The 21,094-nt window shown below is 32.3% G+C and overlaps 1 protein-coding gene across 1 annotated transcript; it reads left to right on the top strand.

Moving 5' to 3' along the window:
• Window positions 1-10,986: 10,986 nt before the first annotated feature.
• Window positions 10,987-14,086, top strand: LOC109009322 (cytokinin dehydrogenase 3-like). Its single transcript, XM_018989770.2, has 5 exons — window positions 10,987-11,620; window positions 12,024-12,151; window positions 12,600-12,875; window positions 13,258-13,526; window positions 13,768-14,086. The coding sequence occupies exons 1-5, from the start codon at window positions 10,987-10,989 to the stop codon at window positions 14,084-14,086; spliced, it is 1,626 nt and encodes a 541-aa protein (XP_018845315.1).
• Window positions 14,087-21,094: the final 7,008 nt, after the last annotated feature.

Raw genomic sequence — 21,094 nt, 5'->3', positions numbered from 1 at the left:
CTACCTAGATAAAATTTTTAGATTTTATTTATTTATTTATTTTACATTTTTAAAAAAAAAATATATTAATAGACTAATAATCGCTTCTTTAATTATCAATAAAAAAAATTAAATATATGAGTGATCAAAATAAAAAGATAAAGTAACATTATTCTTTGTTTCACCATTCATTTTAAAATAGGAAAGATTGATAGTAGTTTTAAGGTGGAATAATGAAGATTGGTAGTTGAAGTTCTCATGGAAGATTAATTAGCAAGAAATTAATTAAAGATCAGATTGATCAGATCATACGAAAAAGTAATCTATGATCAGTAATTAAGCTGGCTAGCTAGCTTGTTGATAATTAACTCACTGATCAACACATTACTGATATATATAGATCAAGTCTTAAACATGATGTGTCAAGTACTTAAAAAAACAGTACCGATATTTTAATTTTGTGGGAGTGGGGCTTAAAACTACTGGCCAGTATGTTGAAAATGGTCCAAGATGATGCCTGCGGGGCGATTATATATGCTGCTGCTCTTCATGATCATGATCGATCATGAGTAGTGTTGGCCAGCATTTTGCAAGCAAGCAGCTTTCTTAATTTCTCGCTGTCATCCATTAAAAACAAAAAAAAAAAAAAAAAACTCAATTCTATATAATATTATATATACAGCCTGGCCGGTCCAGATGATCAGCAAGACCCACCTTTGTTTCACATTTTATCCTGAATTCCCCTTGATGTGATCAATCTTTCTTTCTTCAGAATCTTGAAATGGGCGTTTGCGCGTGCGTTATCTGGGACCCTAGCTTGGACAATATATATATATATATATATATATATATATGAGTTTTGTTACATTCAGTCACTTTTACGTACTCTTTACACACTCCACTAATATGATTGGCCATAACAATTATTTTCTATTAAAAAAATATGACGCAACCAATCACAATAGTAGAATGCATAAAAAATATGTAAAAGTGACTGCATATAAAGTTTATATATATATATATATATATATAGATCAATTCAATTTCTCATCTAACTGAACATCATGTGATGAGGTGTACATTTTCATAAGAAAATGAAACTCATTATATATATATATATAGCGAGCTGATTTGAAAATACCCCATTTAAATTCATCAGTTTTAGTTTTTAAAACCACGTACAAATTTGAGAATGGATGGATAAATATCACGTTATTACCGTCCAATATAAATGAGATGGAGTACTGCACTATACGGTGCATATATATATATATATATAGGAAAACGATAATATGACTCCTAAATATACCTATCAAATATACGTACGTATCTATTCATATATTTTTTATTTTTTTATTTTTTTAATGGTTAAAGAAATGACTATTAGTGAATATATATATATATATTTTTTATTTTTTCTTAATGGTCAATGATGTTTAAAAAATGCTTAAAAATAAAGAAAAAGAAAAAACTTATTTACACTAGTGTGCATATTTGGGGTGTACATTTGATGTGCACCCTAGCATTATACACACATATATATTTATATATATATGTATATATTTATTCATGTGTATATATACAGTGAAGGGGGGGGGGGAGCCATGGCCCTTGGGTCTGTAAAAAATTTATTTTAACTAGTTTTTTTTTCCTTTTTTTGTTTTATTTTAAAAAAAGAAATTAGAATATATTATTTCTCTTTTAAAACTAGTAATTATCTAGGTGAAATATATTTAACCAAACGCCCCACATGATTCATTGGATTGCTAGCTGTGTGGTATGTAATTACGTTACTTAAAAGCTTTTTAAATATATGTTACTGCTATATATACATTATTCAGTAAAATACAAAATTTAGTTTATAGTTTACATATATTACATCTTTCTTATAATTCCTATATGTAGAACGTTTCATAGTTGATAAGAAGCACTCACCAAGTACTCACCCCCAACAAACTTATAATCTTGCCTGGCTTTGTCCTTGTGTGTGTATATATATATAGTTATGATATATATAGTTATTTTTTACATATTTTTTGTGCACTTTATTGATGTGATTGACTAAAATAATTATTTTATATTAAAAAAAAATGACGTAGCCAATCACATTAATAAAATACATAAAAATATATATATAAAAATATTACACATCAAATGTTATATATATATATATATATATATATTATATCAACTGTTTTTTCTATAATATGTCTTTGAAATGGGTTTTTTTTTTTTTTTCTTTATAAGGTTTTATATATTTTAGCAGTACTTGATTATAAACCTTTTTGCAGCGTGGGGATCGTCGATAAGGATTTTGTGAAATGATTGAGAGTTACATTTTTCAACACCAAGAATCCTGCAGATTGATTGCTGATCAGAAAGGAAAATATTGCACGTACTAATCTGTATAAATACACATTCATTGCATCCTTGGAAAAGCTTCTTGGGCTAAGAGAAAGAACAGCCACCCAAAAAGGGAAGAAATCTATCATATATATTATATAATTTATCCAAAGATTAATGTACGTACGTAGTCGATCATCCATCATAACTTATATTCTACAAAATATATATATATATATTTATAATAAATTATTTACAATAAGAATAATTATTTATCATAAAAATATATTAATCATTTTAATAAAAAATAATCATTTTATATATATAAGCTAGTTAGTTTAGAGTACTAGATCAACATAGTAATCACAATATAATATATATATACGTATTGCAAGTGGTGACGTAGTTAATTTAGACCTAAAATACTTACGCATGTCACTACAAGAAAATTGTTTATTTACGACCAGTTAATTCTAGCGAAATGATTATTTGTAATTAAAATTAATTATAAATAGTATTTTAGTTATAATAAATTAATCACAAAAATCTATTTTTCATATAGCGTGTATGCATGTTTACCTATTTTTAAGTCTCTAAATTATGGTTGTCACATATATATATATATATATATATATATAATAAATATTAAAGTATCTAAATTCTAAATTGAAATTGATTTGATCCCTAGCTACCTATTTTTAAGCTTAATGATGCATGATCATTTTTAGTAGGAACTTAAGCTAGCATTAATGTTCTCGTAATTAATTACGACTTAAACCCATTTTTTTTCTTGTAAGAGAAAAAACAATATTATGAGCGATTTTCTCTCCAAGACACAAATTACTACCTCGTTAATCTTTTGACCACTTTGTTCTTAAGAATTCCAGAGTTCTAGATCAACTAGTGCAGTTATATATATAGAAGAATTCCAGATCAGTTCTAGATCAACTAGTGTTGAATGCAATGCAGGGAGAGATTGAGTACGGGTCATGACTTGTTAGGATTGCATGATCAGTTTAAGCTCAAAATTGAAACTATAAAATATCGTAGAACATCTATATATCCATCTTAACGTTTTCATGTAATTAGTCATATGACTAATATTATATATTACGAGATCAGGATAGACTAATTAGCTCACTCCAGCCCATGCATATAATTTCCATCAAGTATCATAAAGCTGATCAGTTTGTATATGCTCTATTTTCTTTTTGAAATTTTGTAGATATTTTTTTTAATTATAAAACTATAATTCGCTTATTTTAATTAGTACCTAATTATATATACGAATTCATGCATGAAAATTTAAACCCTTCGAGTTTCTAATATGTTCTTACTAGGGCCTATCGATCGATGTTGTCAATATATGTATTCATACTACAGATCATGATGAGTGACAAATTATCTAATATGGAATGACTCATGAAAACACATAATAATTATGTAATTAAGGTAAATTGTATTAGAAAATGTTGCTACAATATTTAATCATCTGAAGAATGGCCAAAAATATGGGTACTGTTCCGACACGAACCCGAATAATCTGACTCAAATGACATTTATAATTTTATTATTTGGATCTAGTATTGATTGATTGATGATTTCATGAACCCAAATAATTAGACACTGACTCAAATGACTACTCGACATGTATTATATTGATGACATGTCATGATGAATTTATACATGTACATGACACCTATATATGCATGCAAAATGACAAATGTGTTCTATAGTACTTGTAGTTGGTTGAATGAATATTTTGAGCGAAGAAGATTGCTTAATTCAAATCTTCAAATGCTGCTAGAGAGCCGTCGTTAGAAGTACACTTCGATCTTGATGTGTTGGTGAGGAGGCATCTTTTTCTCCAAGTATATACGGATCAGGATGGCGATTAATTCATAGCTTTATATAGATTAGGAGTCTAGCTAATTGACAGTAGTACTCTAGGGAAACCACGATGGACTCCAATTTTAGGATCTACAAACTCTTTGTTTGCCTAATGATCATCAGAACAGCTCACTGCCACTTGGCCGGTGAATATATATGCTGATCATGTAAGGACTAGCTAGCTATATACGTACTTGAAGAATATTCCAATAAAACTCCAGCAACATTAACGTCATCCATCTAATTAATTTAAGAATATTGTGTGTGTATATATATATATATATATATATATATATATATATATATTAACGTCAACATGAATATGGTCGCTTCTCACTGTTTATTTTTTTTATTTTTTATTTTTTATTTTTTGTAGAAACAAACATCTTCATTCGAGATAAAAGACATTACAGACAATTATCAAATCACAAGATTAGATAAAGAAAGTCTGGAATACAATCCCACCACATTTCAAGATCAGCAACTCTCCAAACATTACGAGCAAGCTCATCATGAGCTGCCCTATTGTCTTCTCTATACACACGTTTAAAAGAAATACTCTCAAAATGACTGTATAATCTTTTAATATATATATATATATATATGAGTAATGTTATATATAATTTTAATAGAAAATAGTTTGAGTTAAGATATATAATATAATAATAGGTGATAGACAGCTTGCGTTTTACTAATGATTAATTAAATTTTAAATTGTTAAATGGACACGTACATCTAATTAATTATAAGTCTTCGTAAGTATGACTTCTAAATATTGCTAGCTAGTGCTGTCTGATCATCGGTGTGCATGATGGCCGCTTTGGTACGGGAGATATCATAACTACATATATATTATTCCTCCCGATCCTTCACGTCCCTAGCAAGCTGTGAAAATGGCGTTCATTCATGAGTACCACAGATTAACTCTGTTGGGAAAAAAAAAAATCCCCGGTCGAGATGGTTCAGAAAACAACCAATCAAATCTGTAAAAGTGACAATATAATGCAGATTGGGGGTTTTCATAATCTTTCCCAAGCATAAGAGTCACCGTTCCGGGGGACAATGCAAGTACGCAAAGAAGAAACAGTGACCCCTAGTCCATTAAATGACAGATATTACACGTTGGATTTAAATTAAATTAAGGACGGTGCTAAGTCCGTTAGGCATATATAATTAGTGTTTTTTTTTTCTACATAAATTTTTTAACATTTTTAAATATTTTTTAAAAAAATAAAAAAATATAATATTATTAAAAATATTTTCTTAATTATTAAATAAAAAAATTTAACGATAAATCGAGCTGTAAGAATATCATTTCCCTAAATTAAATCACCGACGACGAAAGTTCAAAACACAGCAGAACCAATGTTGTAGTACTATGGGGGTCCCGTACGTACGTAGAAAAAGATTAATATAATTGCATGCAAATATATATTGGAGAAAAGATCAGATCTAGTGCATGCGCCAAAGGCGTTGATGATCATTTTGATATATAGTACTTTTGATACTCCCATAATCTGATTTATTTTGATTGATTGATGGATTGATTGATCGATTGATAATGTATTTTTTTTTTTTAATTATTGAGCACTCGAAAAATAAGACCACCTAGCTAATTAATGGACACCGGACCATCAATGGTGTGCTAAATATGTTTCTAGATCAAGGCAGCTGCATGCGCGCAGTGTTTCGAAAACACGTCTCATGACAAGCATTTTAACATGCATGAGTATCAGATCATGTTCTTCGTTTTCTCTGAGGTTTTAGGGTTAATGTAATTAACCCAAACTAATTTCAAAAATATAAATACAAATAAATAAATTATAAATAAAAGCTTAAGATGGATGGATGGATGATATTAATTCATGTAAGAGTGGTGCTACTAATCTGTCAACTGCAAGTGCCCATTCTGTGTGCTATCTAGTGTAAATTATATTTTTTATTTTTATTTTTTATTTTAAATATTTTTTAAACATGTTTAAATAATTCTAAAAAATATAAATATATATAAATATATTAATATAGTCACTTTTTTAATTATTAAGAAAAATTTTTTTTAAAAAAATTAAATACATAAACATGTTTAAACGATCACTACAAGAAAACTGCTTATTTTTTACCAGTTAATTCCAACAAAATGATTATTTATAACTAAAATTGGTTGCGATAAGTCTTTTAGTCATAATAAATTAGTCACAAAAATCCGTTTTTCTTGTAGTGAATCTTAAATTTGACGAAGATATAAAGTAGAATGATAAAAGAGTAAGGTAAATAGATATACATATCGGTCTGGCAGCATTAAATATTAGCTGTAGTACTACACGTAGTACTGTGTGGTGGTCTTGACGGAATTAAAAGAGTAGAAATATAATTTGGAGGATGATGATGATTAAGAATTGATCACAATTACATGTAGATAAGAGATAGATAGATAGATAGATAGATATCTACAGTACTGTTGGATCAAATCTCTCTGCAGGTACCCCATAGTACAGACAGTATCAAAGCACGAGAGAAGTAAGCTGAGAAAGATGACCAAATTACACACAGGTGGGGTCGTTTTGTCAGACTCCGTAGATTATAATAATTTCGGGGATCCTGCTGAATGCTCATTCCGTCTGATTCTGCACCTTTCCTTGTCGGAGTTTTTCGACGAGTAACTAGCATGCAGGCCTCCTCCAAACATTACCTCATGAAACACCCAAATCATCAATATCAGATGTGCGCCCGTGTATTAAGCACACAGAATATTATATATATATATATATATATATATATATATATAGGCATGCATGCATGCATTAATACTTATGAATAGTACTGCGCGCTCACTATAATATTTTATGATATAGTTTCGAATTAAACGAAAAACCCAATTAATCATGATCAAAAGATCAGGATATGATCGAGATGCATTAATTATGAAATTAATTAATTTGCTTCCTTTTTCTTTACAGAGAGAGAGAGAGAGAGAGAGAGAGAGAGAGAGAGGCAAAACAGTGGTTTAAGGCATGCTGCTCGCATGCAGTACTTATCTTTTTTGTCTTTTCTCTTTAACATGTTGAATGTTTTGTTTTTGAGAGCTACAAAAAGGAAGGATTTCCGCTTTAAAATCTCAAATTGGTGGGGGCGAGTCTTTGTACTTTATCATTTCACCCCCATACTCGATTGATCATAGGGAGAGACGACGACGTTCATGCACATGATACGAATATATATTGGACGGATATGATTGCATTAGTACGTGAGAAAGAAATCAAAATTGATCATATAGGTTTTGGTAGTACTACTGGTGTGATTGTCTTTGTTTTGGACCACGTGATCTTGTGGGCTGGCAGGCTTCGATGATTCGATCCCCGTAAAGATTTTCAGTATCTTAGAAATAGTCCCCCACTCCGATATTCCTCTCTTTTCCCATCTCCAAGCTACTTTGTGCCCATCTTCTTCTTCACAAGCATCTCTCTCTCTCTCTCTCTCTCTCTCTCTCTCTGCATGCATGCTGAAGATGTACTTCCAGGATGACACATAAAAACTCAATATGTAATATCATTTCACCTATATAAAACAAAAAACAAAAAAAACTTACAAGGAAAATCTTTTGAATTCCCTGTAGGATCAATGTCTAGTAGTACTTTAAACTAATATTTGTTTTCAAATATGAGATGAGTTGATATTAAAGTTATAAAGTTGAATAAAATTAAATTGTCAGAATATATTTTTTAATATTATTTTTGTTTTAGAATTTGAAAACGTTGAATTATTTATTTTATTTTCAGTGAAAATTTAAAAAAATTATAATAATGAGATATAAGCTTTTCAAAATTTTAGATTTTAGTCTTAAAAACAAACCAAGCCTAAACCTTAGAATGTACAACGTACGTAGTTGGAGTTGATCCTATATATATATATATATATATATATATATATATATATATATCTGTTGGACAATCAAATCTTTTTTATCATATTTTCGGATAAGATGTAGTTGTCATCATATGGAGATGCCACTGTACCTTACATAATAATAGAACCTTATAATTTCAAAGGTTACCATCATATGGGAGATCATCGATCGATGCCACTGAGTGGTACTTTTGTCTTTTCAAATCTTTCATTTATTCTAGAACTAAATTACACTAATATTATTGAATCTTGAAGCATGGCTCATGTCTATACCCTTTGCTCTGTTTTTTTCCCATTTATATATTCCAAGAAAATATATATAGCACAACCAACTTTTTATATGTTATAACCTTTGGTTAGGTAGTCCATCATGCACCTAACTATCACAATTAATTAACTTAGACCTGTGGTACTAATTAAGGCATGCTAATCAGTTTTTTTTTTTCATGAAATCTTTTGAACTCAACATATTAAATAATGAATAATTAAACTATGCATCCCTATAACCACAAATCGATCATTTTATTAGCTATGTGAGAATAAAGCTGTATCGTGATTTTTTTTCAAAGTTACGTATAGATTAGGCATGCATGCATGAGGCACACATGCATGCATGATGACAATCTTCTCCAAGTTGTGGGAATTATATATATAGTAGTACTTCATGCATTTATAATAGAAAATAGAAGCATGCATGCGCATGCATGCTGCATGATGGAGGAGGAATATTTAAGGGTCAGATAATTGCTCGCTATACGATAGCAACTCTTACCAGCTATGAGATCTTTAGGTCAAAGATCATCTTTGAATTGGGCATAGGTTAATCTCTTTAATTAGTCTGAATTCAATTCCCAATCATCAAAATATAATTCTTTGCTCGATCCGGATCATACTGGCGGCCTGATAATATCTTTGTGTACGTGGCCGGAGTAGTAGTACTACTGTTCCAACAACATATTTGCAGGAGATCGAACATGAATGTGAGAAATAAATATTTGCATGATGATCAGATCAATGGTACGGCCGACTAGCTTATTATTCTTTCAAATTTATATGTATATATACAAATATTCTGAACCATATTTTAATAAATATCAACGTAGATGAGAAGGGCCATGCATGCATGACTTCATCATCATGATGCGAGTTACTTGCTGATCATCACTAGATTCTCGCTTGTGTGCATTAATGCCGTATGACATTGTTAATTTCTTGCTATATTTTCCTTTTCGAGTACTATTGTTATACACTACACTCTCATCTTATTTTGATTATATTAAGTAGTATGAGGCATATTCATCACCCACTAGATAATAAAGAATCATGTAATAAATAATAAATTTAATAGTGATAAATGTGTCACATCACAATTATAAGTGGGATGAAAGTAGGATGATAGTATGGTATATAAAATTTTCCTTTTCTAAATGCATGCAAAGTGCGTGTGCAAAATTCATAATATTATTTTGTTTATTTTATTTGTGTGTATATATATATATATATATTTGTGCGTGTGTATGTGTGAATAAATTATATATACACATAGTACTTAAGTTGATAATTGAAACCAGATCAGTCGACGTTCATGTACTAGTACTCATCATGTCCCACAATAGTAAAAATTCCAAATACTTTCCTTTCTTTTGTATTTTTTAGTTTTTCTAGAAAACATCTTAATTACTCCATTGAAAAATTCAAGTGAATTAGTGATCAGACAACAAGGGGTGGCTGTAATTATCATTCGAATCCTAAATTGACTTCCACCGATTACCATGTTGTCTCAGATAAGCACAAACAAGATCCCACAATGAAGAAAAATCTGGTTTGATGTCTACTAAATTAACCACCCCCTGATCTGCCCCCTCCCCGCCAAAAAAGAAAAAAAAATCTGTAATTTTTGCCCCATCAGAGACTCATGAATCTATCAAATTAAGGTTGAAGACAACGCTTTTTGATTCGCAAGATCGAATTTTCCACAATCGAAAAAGAAAATCTCAAAGATCCTGTTGATGATTGCCCAATTTTGACCTCACAACTTTTCCTCCTGGAATTGGAAACTGCCATGTATTTTCTAATGTAAAAAACGACAATTTGGTACAATATTTTAAAATATATAACATTTATATAATGAATATATTTACCATGCAAATGACCAAAATTGACCAATCTTGACCCTGATGAGATCATGATCCAACGGTTCATATGCTTATCGTACGTTATGTTCCTTGGGAGGTCCACAAGAATGAATTAAATAATTGACTTCTCGTGTGGGTGGCCATCGAATCTTCATGGTCATGATGACTGCAGACTCATAATCAACACCCACGAAAAACGTAATAAAAACGTAAAATTAATTTTGATGGCATGAAAGTAGAAAGAGAAATGCTACATATAGTAGTGGTAGAATGTATAAATATTGTGTAATCGTTTTGAAAAGAAATAAAATTTATTTTTAAAAATTTAATTTTCTTTTTCATGTGAATATCATATTTATTAATTTTTTAAAATAATTATGCAACGCTTGTATACTCATAACTATAACTATCATTTCTTTCAGATCGTTGGGCAAGGAAAGCAAGAATATATATATATATATATATAATGAATCCAAGGTCTGTGTCCTTGCGTATCTTTGAATAAACATACAAGTCCTGCCACGATGTCGTTTCCTATGCAAACGCCAGCAAAGATTTTCTTCCCTGGCCTGCGATCTGAATATATTAATTTTCATATCCTAGGTCTCATGCAACCTTTTCCCCTATAAATACCACCCATCTTTGCCTCTCCTTCCACCACTACCACAAAAAACCTCCGAATTCCCTTCTTCTTCACTCTTTTCTTGATCTCTTTCTCTTCCAAACAAAAAACCAAATGCCGGCTGAACGATTTTCAGCTGCAACATATTTCATGGTCATACTCTTTATATATGTAAGCCATTTGATGTCCACCTTAGGAAAGCCAAAGTCGTGGATAAACTTTCTCCCACCCAAGCTTCAAACGCTCCATGTTGCAAACAAACTTCGTGATGACCCTGTTGCCATTAAGTTAGCCTCTACCGATTTTGGTAATATTGTTCGAGAAATCCCAGCAGCAGTTCTCTATCCATCTTCCATCAATGATATTGCAAGCTTAATCAAATTTGCGCACACTACTAGTTCTGCTCCATTCAATATAGCTGCTCGAGGCCAGGGCCATTCTGTCAGAGGACAAGCAATGGCTCGTAATGGGGTTGTGGTGGACATGACATCCTTAAAAAACCAGAAAAATGGGTACGGTATTAAGGTTTCCGGAAGCCCTTCCATGGGTTGGTTTGCCGATGTTGGGGGAGAGCAGCTCTGGGTAGATGTATTGCATGCCACACTCGAACATGGACTAACACCTATGTCGTGGACTGACTATTTGTACCTAACGGTTGGGGGAACTCTCTCCAATGCAGGGATTAGCGGGCAGACATTTCGTTACGGTCCTCAGATCAGCAATGTCTACGAAATGGATGTCATTACTGGTATTCATTCATGATTTCTTCTCTCCATGTTTCCAGTTTTTAAAGCAGGTTGCCGACGTTTTTTTCCGTCATTTTCGAAAATATTGATTGATTATTAATTAATATATGAGGAGGCTTTTCGTTGGGGACCCACCTTTGAAAAGTTTTCGGGCAGGAGTTCACACGCTTGTCTGAACAGACTTGACATTGTCTTTATTCATGTGTTTACTTTCTAGCTGGGTTTGCTTTAATTATTAATTCCTAATATTAATATTGAACATATATAGTTGTTCATGTAAATATTTGCTAGCTAGCTATCTAGCTGCATGCATGCGGTTATATATATATATATATATATATATATCTATATATATAGATATAGAGAGAGTTTACTTATGAGAGTTTTTGTGCTTGTTTGATATAGGGCAGGGAGATTTTGTGACTTGCTCCCGAGAAAAGAACATGGAGCTGTTTTTTGCGGTTCTTGGAGGTTTAGGGCAGTTTGGGATTATAGTCAGAGCAAGAATTGCCCTGGAGACAGCACCAAAGAGGGTATGTTCAGAGCACATGGCCGACTTAATGTCCTGTCTGGTGTCCATTTCCGATGTTCCTTAAATATTCACTAATATGTGGTTAATTATATATGTTACGACTGTGATGATGATGATAAAGACTAATATTTAAAAACTACCCATCAACTACCACATGCACAGGGAGTTTTGCACCACCAGAAAACAATTAACTTGATTAATTAGCAAATAAAAAATAAATAAATATAAAAACAACAAAAAGCTCAAAGGCATCTGATCATCAAGATCTTTATCACTTTTCAATAAAAGTGAGTTTTCATGTCTCATTGAAACGGCCATACGCTAAGTACTGGCTATAGGGTTTTGTTCTTTTTCCCTAAAATCATAGCTTATGTGTGTTGTTATTTGGTATATATATATATAGTGATCCTGTAGTTTGTTGATTAATTGTGGTGAATTTGTTTGTACAGGTCAAGTGGGTACGAATGCTTTATAATGACTTCTCTGAATTCACAAGAGACCAAGAGCGTTTGATCTCAAATAATGGATTGAAGCAAAACAATGCACTCGATTATTTGGAAGGTTTACTTCTCCTAAACCATGGTCCTCCGGATAATTGGAGATCGTCCTTTTTTCCATTATCCGATCACGCCAAGATCATTTCCTTAGTAACCAAATATGGCATCGTTTACTGCCTAGAAATAGCCAAGTTCTATGATGACCACACTCTTATTTCAATGGAAGAGGTAAATCGTAATGACCATCATCAAATCAATATATATTATGTGATCTTATACCAAATAACATTAATTGAAGTTTCTGGATTAATCAAATCCACTCGAGTTTCCGGCTTAGAGTGGAAGAGATCATATGGACATATAAAGTGAATTCTACAATATTCTTTATAATTCTGTCGAAGTACGGGCAGAATTAATTAATATTTGTCTATGATCTCTATCGATCTCTCCTAGTGCTCTAGAGTTCGGGTAGACAATCGAAATCCAAAGTTCATATATATATATATATATATATATATATATATATACATACATACATATATAAAACATCTAATTAGCATATATACGACAATTAGTACTAATATGAGAAGTACTGTGTTTTTCCTAACAGGAACTCCAAGTATTATTTGAAGGATTGAACTTTATCCCGGGATATGCATTCGAGAAAGATGTCTCATATGTCGATTTTCTTAATAGAGTCCGAAGTGGAGAGCTAAAGCTTCAGTCACAAGGACTATGGGATGTTCCTCATCCGTGGTCAAATCTCTTTGTGCCAAAATCGCGCATCTCGGATTTCAATTCTGGAGTTTTCAAGGACATTGTTCTCAAACGTAATATTACCACGGGACCTGTCCTTGTTTATCCCATGAACAGGAGCAAGTAAGTATAGATCAGTACTGCTGGAGTACTATCCTGATTATAAGAGTTAGTTTACATATAACTATGTTTAAAAAAAATTTAACATTACAATAATATCATTTTTAAAATGATTAAATCTTTTCTCTTTTACCATAATTTATCAATGAGATTGCACAGTACGTAATCTCCTACTCATGACTGCAAATAGAATTTCTCTTAATCTAATAATTCATGTTTCTTTTTAAAATTTGCAATATTACAGGTGGGATGATAGGATGTCAGCAGTTATACCTGAAGAAGATGTTTTCTACGCCATAGGGTTTTTGCATTCAAGTGGGTTTAATGACTGGGAAGCCCTGGATGCACAGAATAAAGACATACTGAAATTTTGTTATGATTCGGGCATTGAGGTTAAGCAGTATCTTCCCAATTACAAGACGATGGAAGAATGGAAAAACCTCCATTTTGGTACTATTAAGTGGAGAACTTTTGAAGACAGAAAAAATCAGTTTGATCCCAAAATGATATTATCACCAGGACAGAGAATTTTCACTAAAGTTAAGCTAGCAAAGATAATTTAATATATTAATCGACTAGATAGTAATTAGCTAGACTTGCAGTACTAGTACTAGTAGTACTTAATCTTCGATATGATCTGGGCTTGTATTTATTTAGGGTTTTGTATCAATATTATTTATGTGTAATTTCGGAATTCAAAGCTAGCAGAAATTAAATAAAATACATTAAATATGTCTTGATTCTCCATCAATGAATACGTTAAACATATCATGCTCATCATGTTGATCTTGTCTTTTTTGGCTTGCTAGCTTGTTTAATTATTTGTGTGACAATATATATATATTGTCACACAAATAATATATTGATCGATATTCCTCCATGTGATTTGCGTTTCATGGGCCCGAAATCCAGTTGTACTAACTCTTGATCATTTAAGATTTTGTTGGTGGAAAACTTTTGTGGTCAAATTCATGTGTAGCTAGCCATTTTCTAACTTAGCATACACGCTTTCATTTTTAATGATGGGAATCCTATGATAACGTAATCTTCAAACAATATATATGGGGTTAAAATGGAATATAATAATACCCGGAATTTCTAATAATCTTTTAATTTATACTTATATATGATAATTATATAATATGTTAGCCCGCAGTTGGCTAATATGGTTGAGCCAATCCCTTTATCTAATTATAGTTTATTCCGAATAATGAGATAAAGAACATGATCTGATCTAAATTATAAATTAGGGGAGCAATCAAACTACTACATCAATCAATCTGTTTCGCGTTATATATATATGTGTGTGTGTGTGTGTGTGTGTGTGTGTGTGTGTGACTGTCTATATATATATATATATATGTATATGTATATATACGTCTATATATATATACATAAATTACGTCTATATATAGATCAGTAATATTCCTACGTACTAGTGTACGCTTAGTTAAAATATTATGATCAGACGATGATCAGCATATATATATATATAAATATATATAATATATATATATATATATATAAAACCTACTTTTACCTATATATTATTAATTCTTTCATATTTTACGGTTGAATTTTGGATCATGAAGATGGTATATATTGGATTATATATATGAGATAATTGAATAGTGCGTAACGTGTCAATTTTTTCACAAACAAAAAGTGAGGATTGGAGACCTCCACAATCATTCAAGAATATTTAAATCTAAGTGCAAAACAACCAAGAAATTATAAAATATATATGGAGAGAGGGAAAATTAGGACCCATCCCACATTCCTTCAAAACATTTCTTTATGAGTTTAGGAAAGTAAAAAGAAAAAGTAGTGGAATCAATGATATATATATATATATATATCTATCACATAAGATTTACGTATATATATAGTTTGATAACGTGTATTCTTTTAAAACACATGATAATTTATTAATATAACATGTTTTAATAGTTTTATATATATGACTTCGCGCTTATCACGCGACACATAATAAATATGATAAGCACAAAGAAGCTCGACCAAAAGCCTTTGTGTATGTAATTTATTTTGGAGGAAGGAGACATAGCATATAAAGACCACGTAGAAATAAAAAAAGGTGGGTGAAGTTTTTAAAATACAAAAATTTTATGTGTAGTCAATTTTACGTATTTTTTGTGCATTTCACTAATGTGATTGACTGCGTTATTTTTTTTAATGTAAAATAATTATTTTAACCAATCACATCAGTAAAATGTACAAGAAGTATGTAAATATGATTATATGTAACGTAACTTTTTAAAGTAAATATTCCAAGCTAGTGATCTACTCCAACCCCACGGGCGGGGAGCCTTAAAAAAGTATGGTTGATAATGATTAAGCAGCACGAAAAACCCATGCTTTTCGGCCTCGAGACGGGCTAATCAAAGACAAGTTTGTTGCATACGTTTATATGCATAAAAGCATGCTCCCAACACTAGTTGCAGCTCGCGGGCAACAAGGAGACATCCAAAAGCAGGCTAAGACTCTCTCTCCATCCAACCCTTAATCATATTTGACGTACGTCTCGTAGTGCTTATTAATATATATATATATAATATACACGTTCTTTAATTTGTGGTCCATGCATTTGTTGAAACTGGTAGACAGGATTCAAAACATTCAAACGTTGTAAACTACTTTACATAGTGGTAATAGAATATGTGTTGTTTGTGAGCTAATGTTGAAATTCCTAGACAGGATCCAGACATTCAGACAGTGCAAATTATGAAGATCTTTGACAATAACATCATAATTACGAACGTGTAAATGCTAAAAGCATGACTAGTACCAGTACTAGATCATGATATATATATATATATATATATATATATAGTGGCACTGCAGGGATACCAGCAGTGCTTGATCTGCATGCTGCGCGCACTGCTCCTTCCCTTTCCTCCTTGCGCCGTAATTAATTACATGATTACAAACCCACCTTTTTCTCTCCTTTCACTTTCAACCTACCTAGCTGGCTTCAAACTACGAATTATAAATATCAATAGAATTAATTAAGGAGTTAACTTAAAATTATTATTTAGCATTTTCTCTTTTCAAATATCTGATTTGCGTTCTATATATAAATCAATTAATAGAAATCATTCTAATTGATGCTTAAGTACTGTTGGGGTCAATAAACAACCCAAATCTTAAAGCTTAGAGATGGTTTCTTTTGGGCTTGCTGGCTTATGCCCAAATAGGAATTGGATATCTCACTTGGGCTAGGCCAGATTTTATGGTAGGAATGGGGAAGGGGAGATGGAGAGCTAGATCAGCTCCTCCCCCACACGCGCATTAGCGGTTTCTTTGGATTGAAAGTTGACGGGTTTTGAGAGAGAATGACCGGTGGTTTAGAGAGGGGCAAGGAGCCATGTAATTTTACCAAATCATATTATATAATAGGTGTTATCCTAATCTTCAAGAGGCACCGCTGGTTAATTAAGTTTAGAGAGAAACTCTAACTTGTCTCTAAGTTTATACCCACAAAACCCATCCCTTCCTTGCTGCTATGCCAAAGAGGAGGGAGGAGCCTGATCCCTCCCTCTCCATTTACCTTATGTCTCCACTGTATGTATAGGTTTTATCGATGTCCTTTTTCTTTTCTTAGGTGAAGTTTTCCATTTTTCCTTTTCTCAAGCTCGACTTAGGCCTGATTTAATGCTTTCTAATGGCTATAGATCTGCACATGACCCACCATGCAATTCTCCATACCCCAGTCTACCAACACATGAAGGCAAAACAGCCGCAAAATGATCGACGTGTGAGGTTCATGTACGGCCTAGCCAGCGCGTGAACTTCACATGTTGCTGCATCTTAGAGCATCTGGTGACCGGATGTGCTGCATGCACAAGTGGAATCGGCATCCCAAATCTTTCATATCCATCCAGCCCCACTCCAACACCCTCGACGCATATATAGTCCCCATTCGTTGACACAATTGCATTCGACGATCCTCGGCCATCAACTCGGGCTGGCTGATGTTTCCTATCTAGATATTTTAATGGTTTCTCTAGCCAAGGATATATCTTAACAATGAAAATCATGTCTCTATCAAACAAATCAAATCAAAGACATGTAGTGCAAAACAACCATCGACTCCATCAATGGTATTCGCCAGTAAACAACATCATTTTTTAAGACTACTCCCTTTCGTGGGGAATGTCTAGAGATCAATTTATTGGTCTCATGATAGCCCTTTCTTTTATTTGTATACATTATAATGGCTATAATGGGATATTCACTACAAGAAAGTAGGCCTTTAGCAAAGGTTTTCATTTAGCTGCAAAAGAAATCATCGTGAATGGACCTTAATTGCGACGTTTATCATTTTGCCGTTGAATTCCAATCCGGAGTTGAGAAATGCTGATGGGAATTAACTGTGTAATCATTTACGGTGACTTTATACCTATTGAGACGATTTTTGTTGTCGCAATAAACATCACTACAAGAAAATATAGTTTTTGCAGCCAAAATATTTTGTGGTGACTCATATTTAGCTGCAAAAACTCTTTTACGACAAATTTTTGTTGTCGCAAATAATACCAACAAAAAATCAACCGGCTTACTAGGTTATATTTCTTTTGCGGCGACACGATGATCACTGCAAAATGTCAGACATTATAAGGTAGACTTCATTCATTCGAACATGACAAGAAAATAGTTCATTCCCCTACTAAACCTCTGCAGCTACTTAATGTGAAAAATGAGACATTGCTTGAGCACTTCTCTTTAAAAGACCAAAACTACTTTCTTCCTTTATTAAGCCTCTCCAGGTAGTAATTAATACTTTCCCAGGACTTCCTTTTATTGCTAATTGTTTGCAACTAAAGTATGAAATAAAATGGTTATTGTTGTTCATGTCCTTTGTGTCATTGTCATTTCCTTCTCTTTTCTTTCTTCTTAGTAAATATAAATGTTAATGATACAGCTATATTTTTTATTGACATTGTTATATTTGTTCTATTTGCTAGATAAAATTAGTATAATAGATTTGTGAATTTATTTGTGATCAACTGGACAAGATATATATGATGTGCTTGCATTATGTTTCCCTAGTATGATGTGCTTGTATTCTTCACTTGCCTTTGTTTGTTCTAAGTAAACCACCAAAATAATAGTTGAGAAGTTTTTCTATCTCTCTGCCTTTCACTAGTATTTTTTTATTTTGTAACAGACTATTTTCAATAAATTTTAGTCGTCGAAAATAAGTAGTTTCATCAAATTTGCATCGTCAGTATGAGTTTGGGGTGTAATTAAAAGGTTCCTCTTTGAAAGAGCCCGACTGTTCTTATGTGTTTAACAACCTCCAATTAGAATGAGACACGTAGGGGATTTCATTAAATGCAAAGCAGATTATTTTTCAACTGATTTAAACCTATCTGAGAAGAGGTGCCCTTCACTCGTGCCTCACTGCCTCTAATGAAAGTGTCTTGCCGCCACCAGCGACCACTACCAGTTCCACCACTCGTTGCCGCCACCAACAGACGACCACTACCAGCTCCATTTCTTGTTGCCGCCACCAGTCCGACGTAGCCACCACTCCTTTTCGTAAAAATACTTTGTTTCTTAGTGTAAAAGATTCAAATGGTATGGATAAAAGATTCAAATGGCTTTTTGTCCCCCTCGTACTGATGCCCCCATGTCTGCATGTTAAATCCATTAAAATGTTTCAGTTGTGGTCCATATGAAGTATTCTCATATGGATTGTGGTAGGTTTGTTTTATTCTTTTGTGATAAGTGATAGACATGTGAAACCGGGCCAGTTTTTCTAGTTTTCAACCACGACGAAGGTGGGGGGACCATAAACAGGTTAAGGCTATCTACAAGAAAATAAAGCTGAATGAATCGATTGTTGTTTTCTGTTAGTTACTTGCTAATGCTCTGTCGTTTCTGTTGACTCGGAGATGCATCATGTGTTCCCTTTTCTACTACTACAAGCAGCCTTCAGATATTTAGAATTTGCAGAGAGGAAAGGGGTGAGGGATCTGGGTTTCGAGAGAGAGAGGGGGGCTGGGGGGGGGTGGTTTTAAATTGTGACGTGCGGTCACGTATGGGCTACGTGGCAGCAGAGGCTGGAGGATCGGTGGACTACAGATGGAGGACGGGATTTCACGTGTTGTTCATTTTCATACTATCAGGAGTAGACACTAGACAGGCATATAATATATGAAATGGAGGAGCTACGTGTGGGTCTTTAATTGGATGGCTGCCATTTTAGAAGGAACAGACGGACCGACTATAAGTTCTCGTTTGTTTTCAGAAAATATCTCATTTCATCTCATCATTACAATTTTTTTAACTTTCAATATAAAATAAAATAAACAATTCAACTTTTTTAAATCTTAAAATAAAAATAATATTAACAATACTTTATTCAATTTTTTAACTTTAATCTCATCTCATCTCTGAAAACAAATGAACCCTAAGATATTCTCAATTAAAAAACTTAGTAATTTGTGATGCATGAAGTTGTTAGTTTTGGTACTTTGGGTGCGATTTGATAAAAAAAAAAAAACAAATAGTGGTAGTTTGGAGTTGAAAACAAAAATTTTCCTTTTTTCTAAATTGCATTATGGTTTTTATTTAATTAATTTTATTTTATTTATTAAATTGTATGATTTTGATTGTTTTTTTTCTAATAATCATCCTAACTTCACATAATTTGATATTTACAACGAATTAAGCTGGCACCTTAGACAATTTACTGGGAAAAACTATTGGGAAATTAAAAAGCGTGGCGATTTGGGACCCAATTGATTAGTTCTGATCATAGTGTGGTAAAATTTTGGGGTAATTTAAGAGTGTAGAATGAAATTTCCCACACATTAATTTAGGGAATTATCATTTTCTTTTTAAATTAATATTGATGGTCAACTTCTATTGTGGCATCATTTTTAAATGTGGGCCTTTCTAGGCCCACACCAATGTCTGACAATTCTATCTCATTATTGTTGCTGTTGTCGTAGGATCCAAATGTAATGGTCCAAAATCTTGTCGTCGAAGATTACATTTTAATTGAAGTTTGAAAATAAATCCAAGATCCCATCTGCCCATATCTTTGAATAAACTTACTTTTCTTCTTATATGCACACCAACTCCCTTTACTCTACGTTGCTAACAACTTGAGAAAATAAAATTTAGGAACTCATCCTCATGTATAAGTACAAACATCACTTTGAGGGGGAATTAAAGTAGTCCAACACATTTTAGAGGGATAAAAAATATTAGCATTTAACTACATTTCCATAATTTTAGATGAGTGGACCCATACAATGAAAAGAAAACAAAAAAGATGTAAATGATTGATGGAACAAAACAAAGACACTAAATACAAGATAAGATTTAAAGCTGGCAGTCAGAATGACATGATTGATCATAATAAGAGGACGAAAGAGAATGAGCTATGAAGAGAGAGGGATTTGGCATTTTTCTTTTGCTCTTTTCTTTATGGCTATTGTAACAGAGAGCTTAGAGAGGATGAGAGATTGTTTCAAACTTTGTTTTATAGTGGATTTCAGATCCCACATATGTGGATGAAGAATGTTATGCATCGACTA

Source organism: Juglans regia, chromosome 1 (genome assembly GCF_001411555.2).
Source record: "Juglans regia cultivar Chandler chromosome 1, Walnut 2.0, whole genome shotgun sequence".
Lineage (NCBI taxonomy): Eukaryota > Viridiplantae > Streptophyta > Magnoliopsida > Fagales > Juglandaceae > Juglans > Juglans regia.
The sequence above is the reverse complement of the archived record's forward strand: the minus strand, read 5'-3'. Positions and strand labels throughout refer to the sequence as shown.

Bases quoted from the DNA above. Each gene is read 5' to 3' on its own strand.
- LOC109009322 (XM_018989770.2), top strand. From the start codon at position 10,987: ATGCCGGCTGAACGATTTTCAGCTGCAACATATTTCATGGTCATACTC. The intron at 12,152-12,599 runs GTATGTTCAGAG...TTGTTTGTACAG, and splicing joins TGGAGACAGCACCAAAGAGG to GTCAAGTGGGTACGAATGCT. The intron at 12,876-13,257 runs GTAAATCGTAAT...TTTTCCTAACAG, and splicing joins CTCTTATTTCAATGGAAGAG to GAACTCCAAGTATTATTTGA.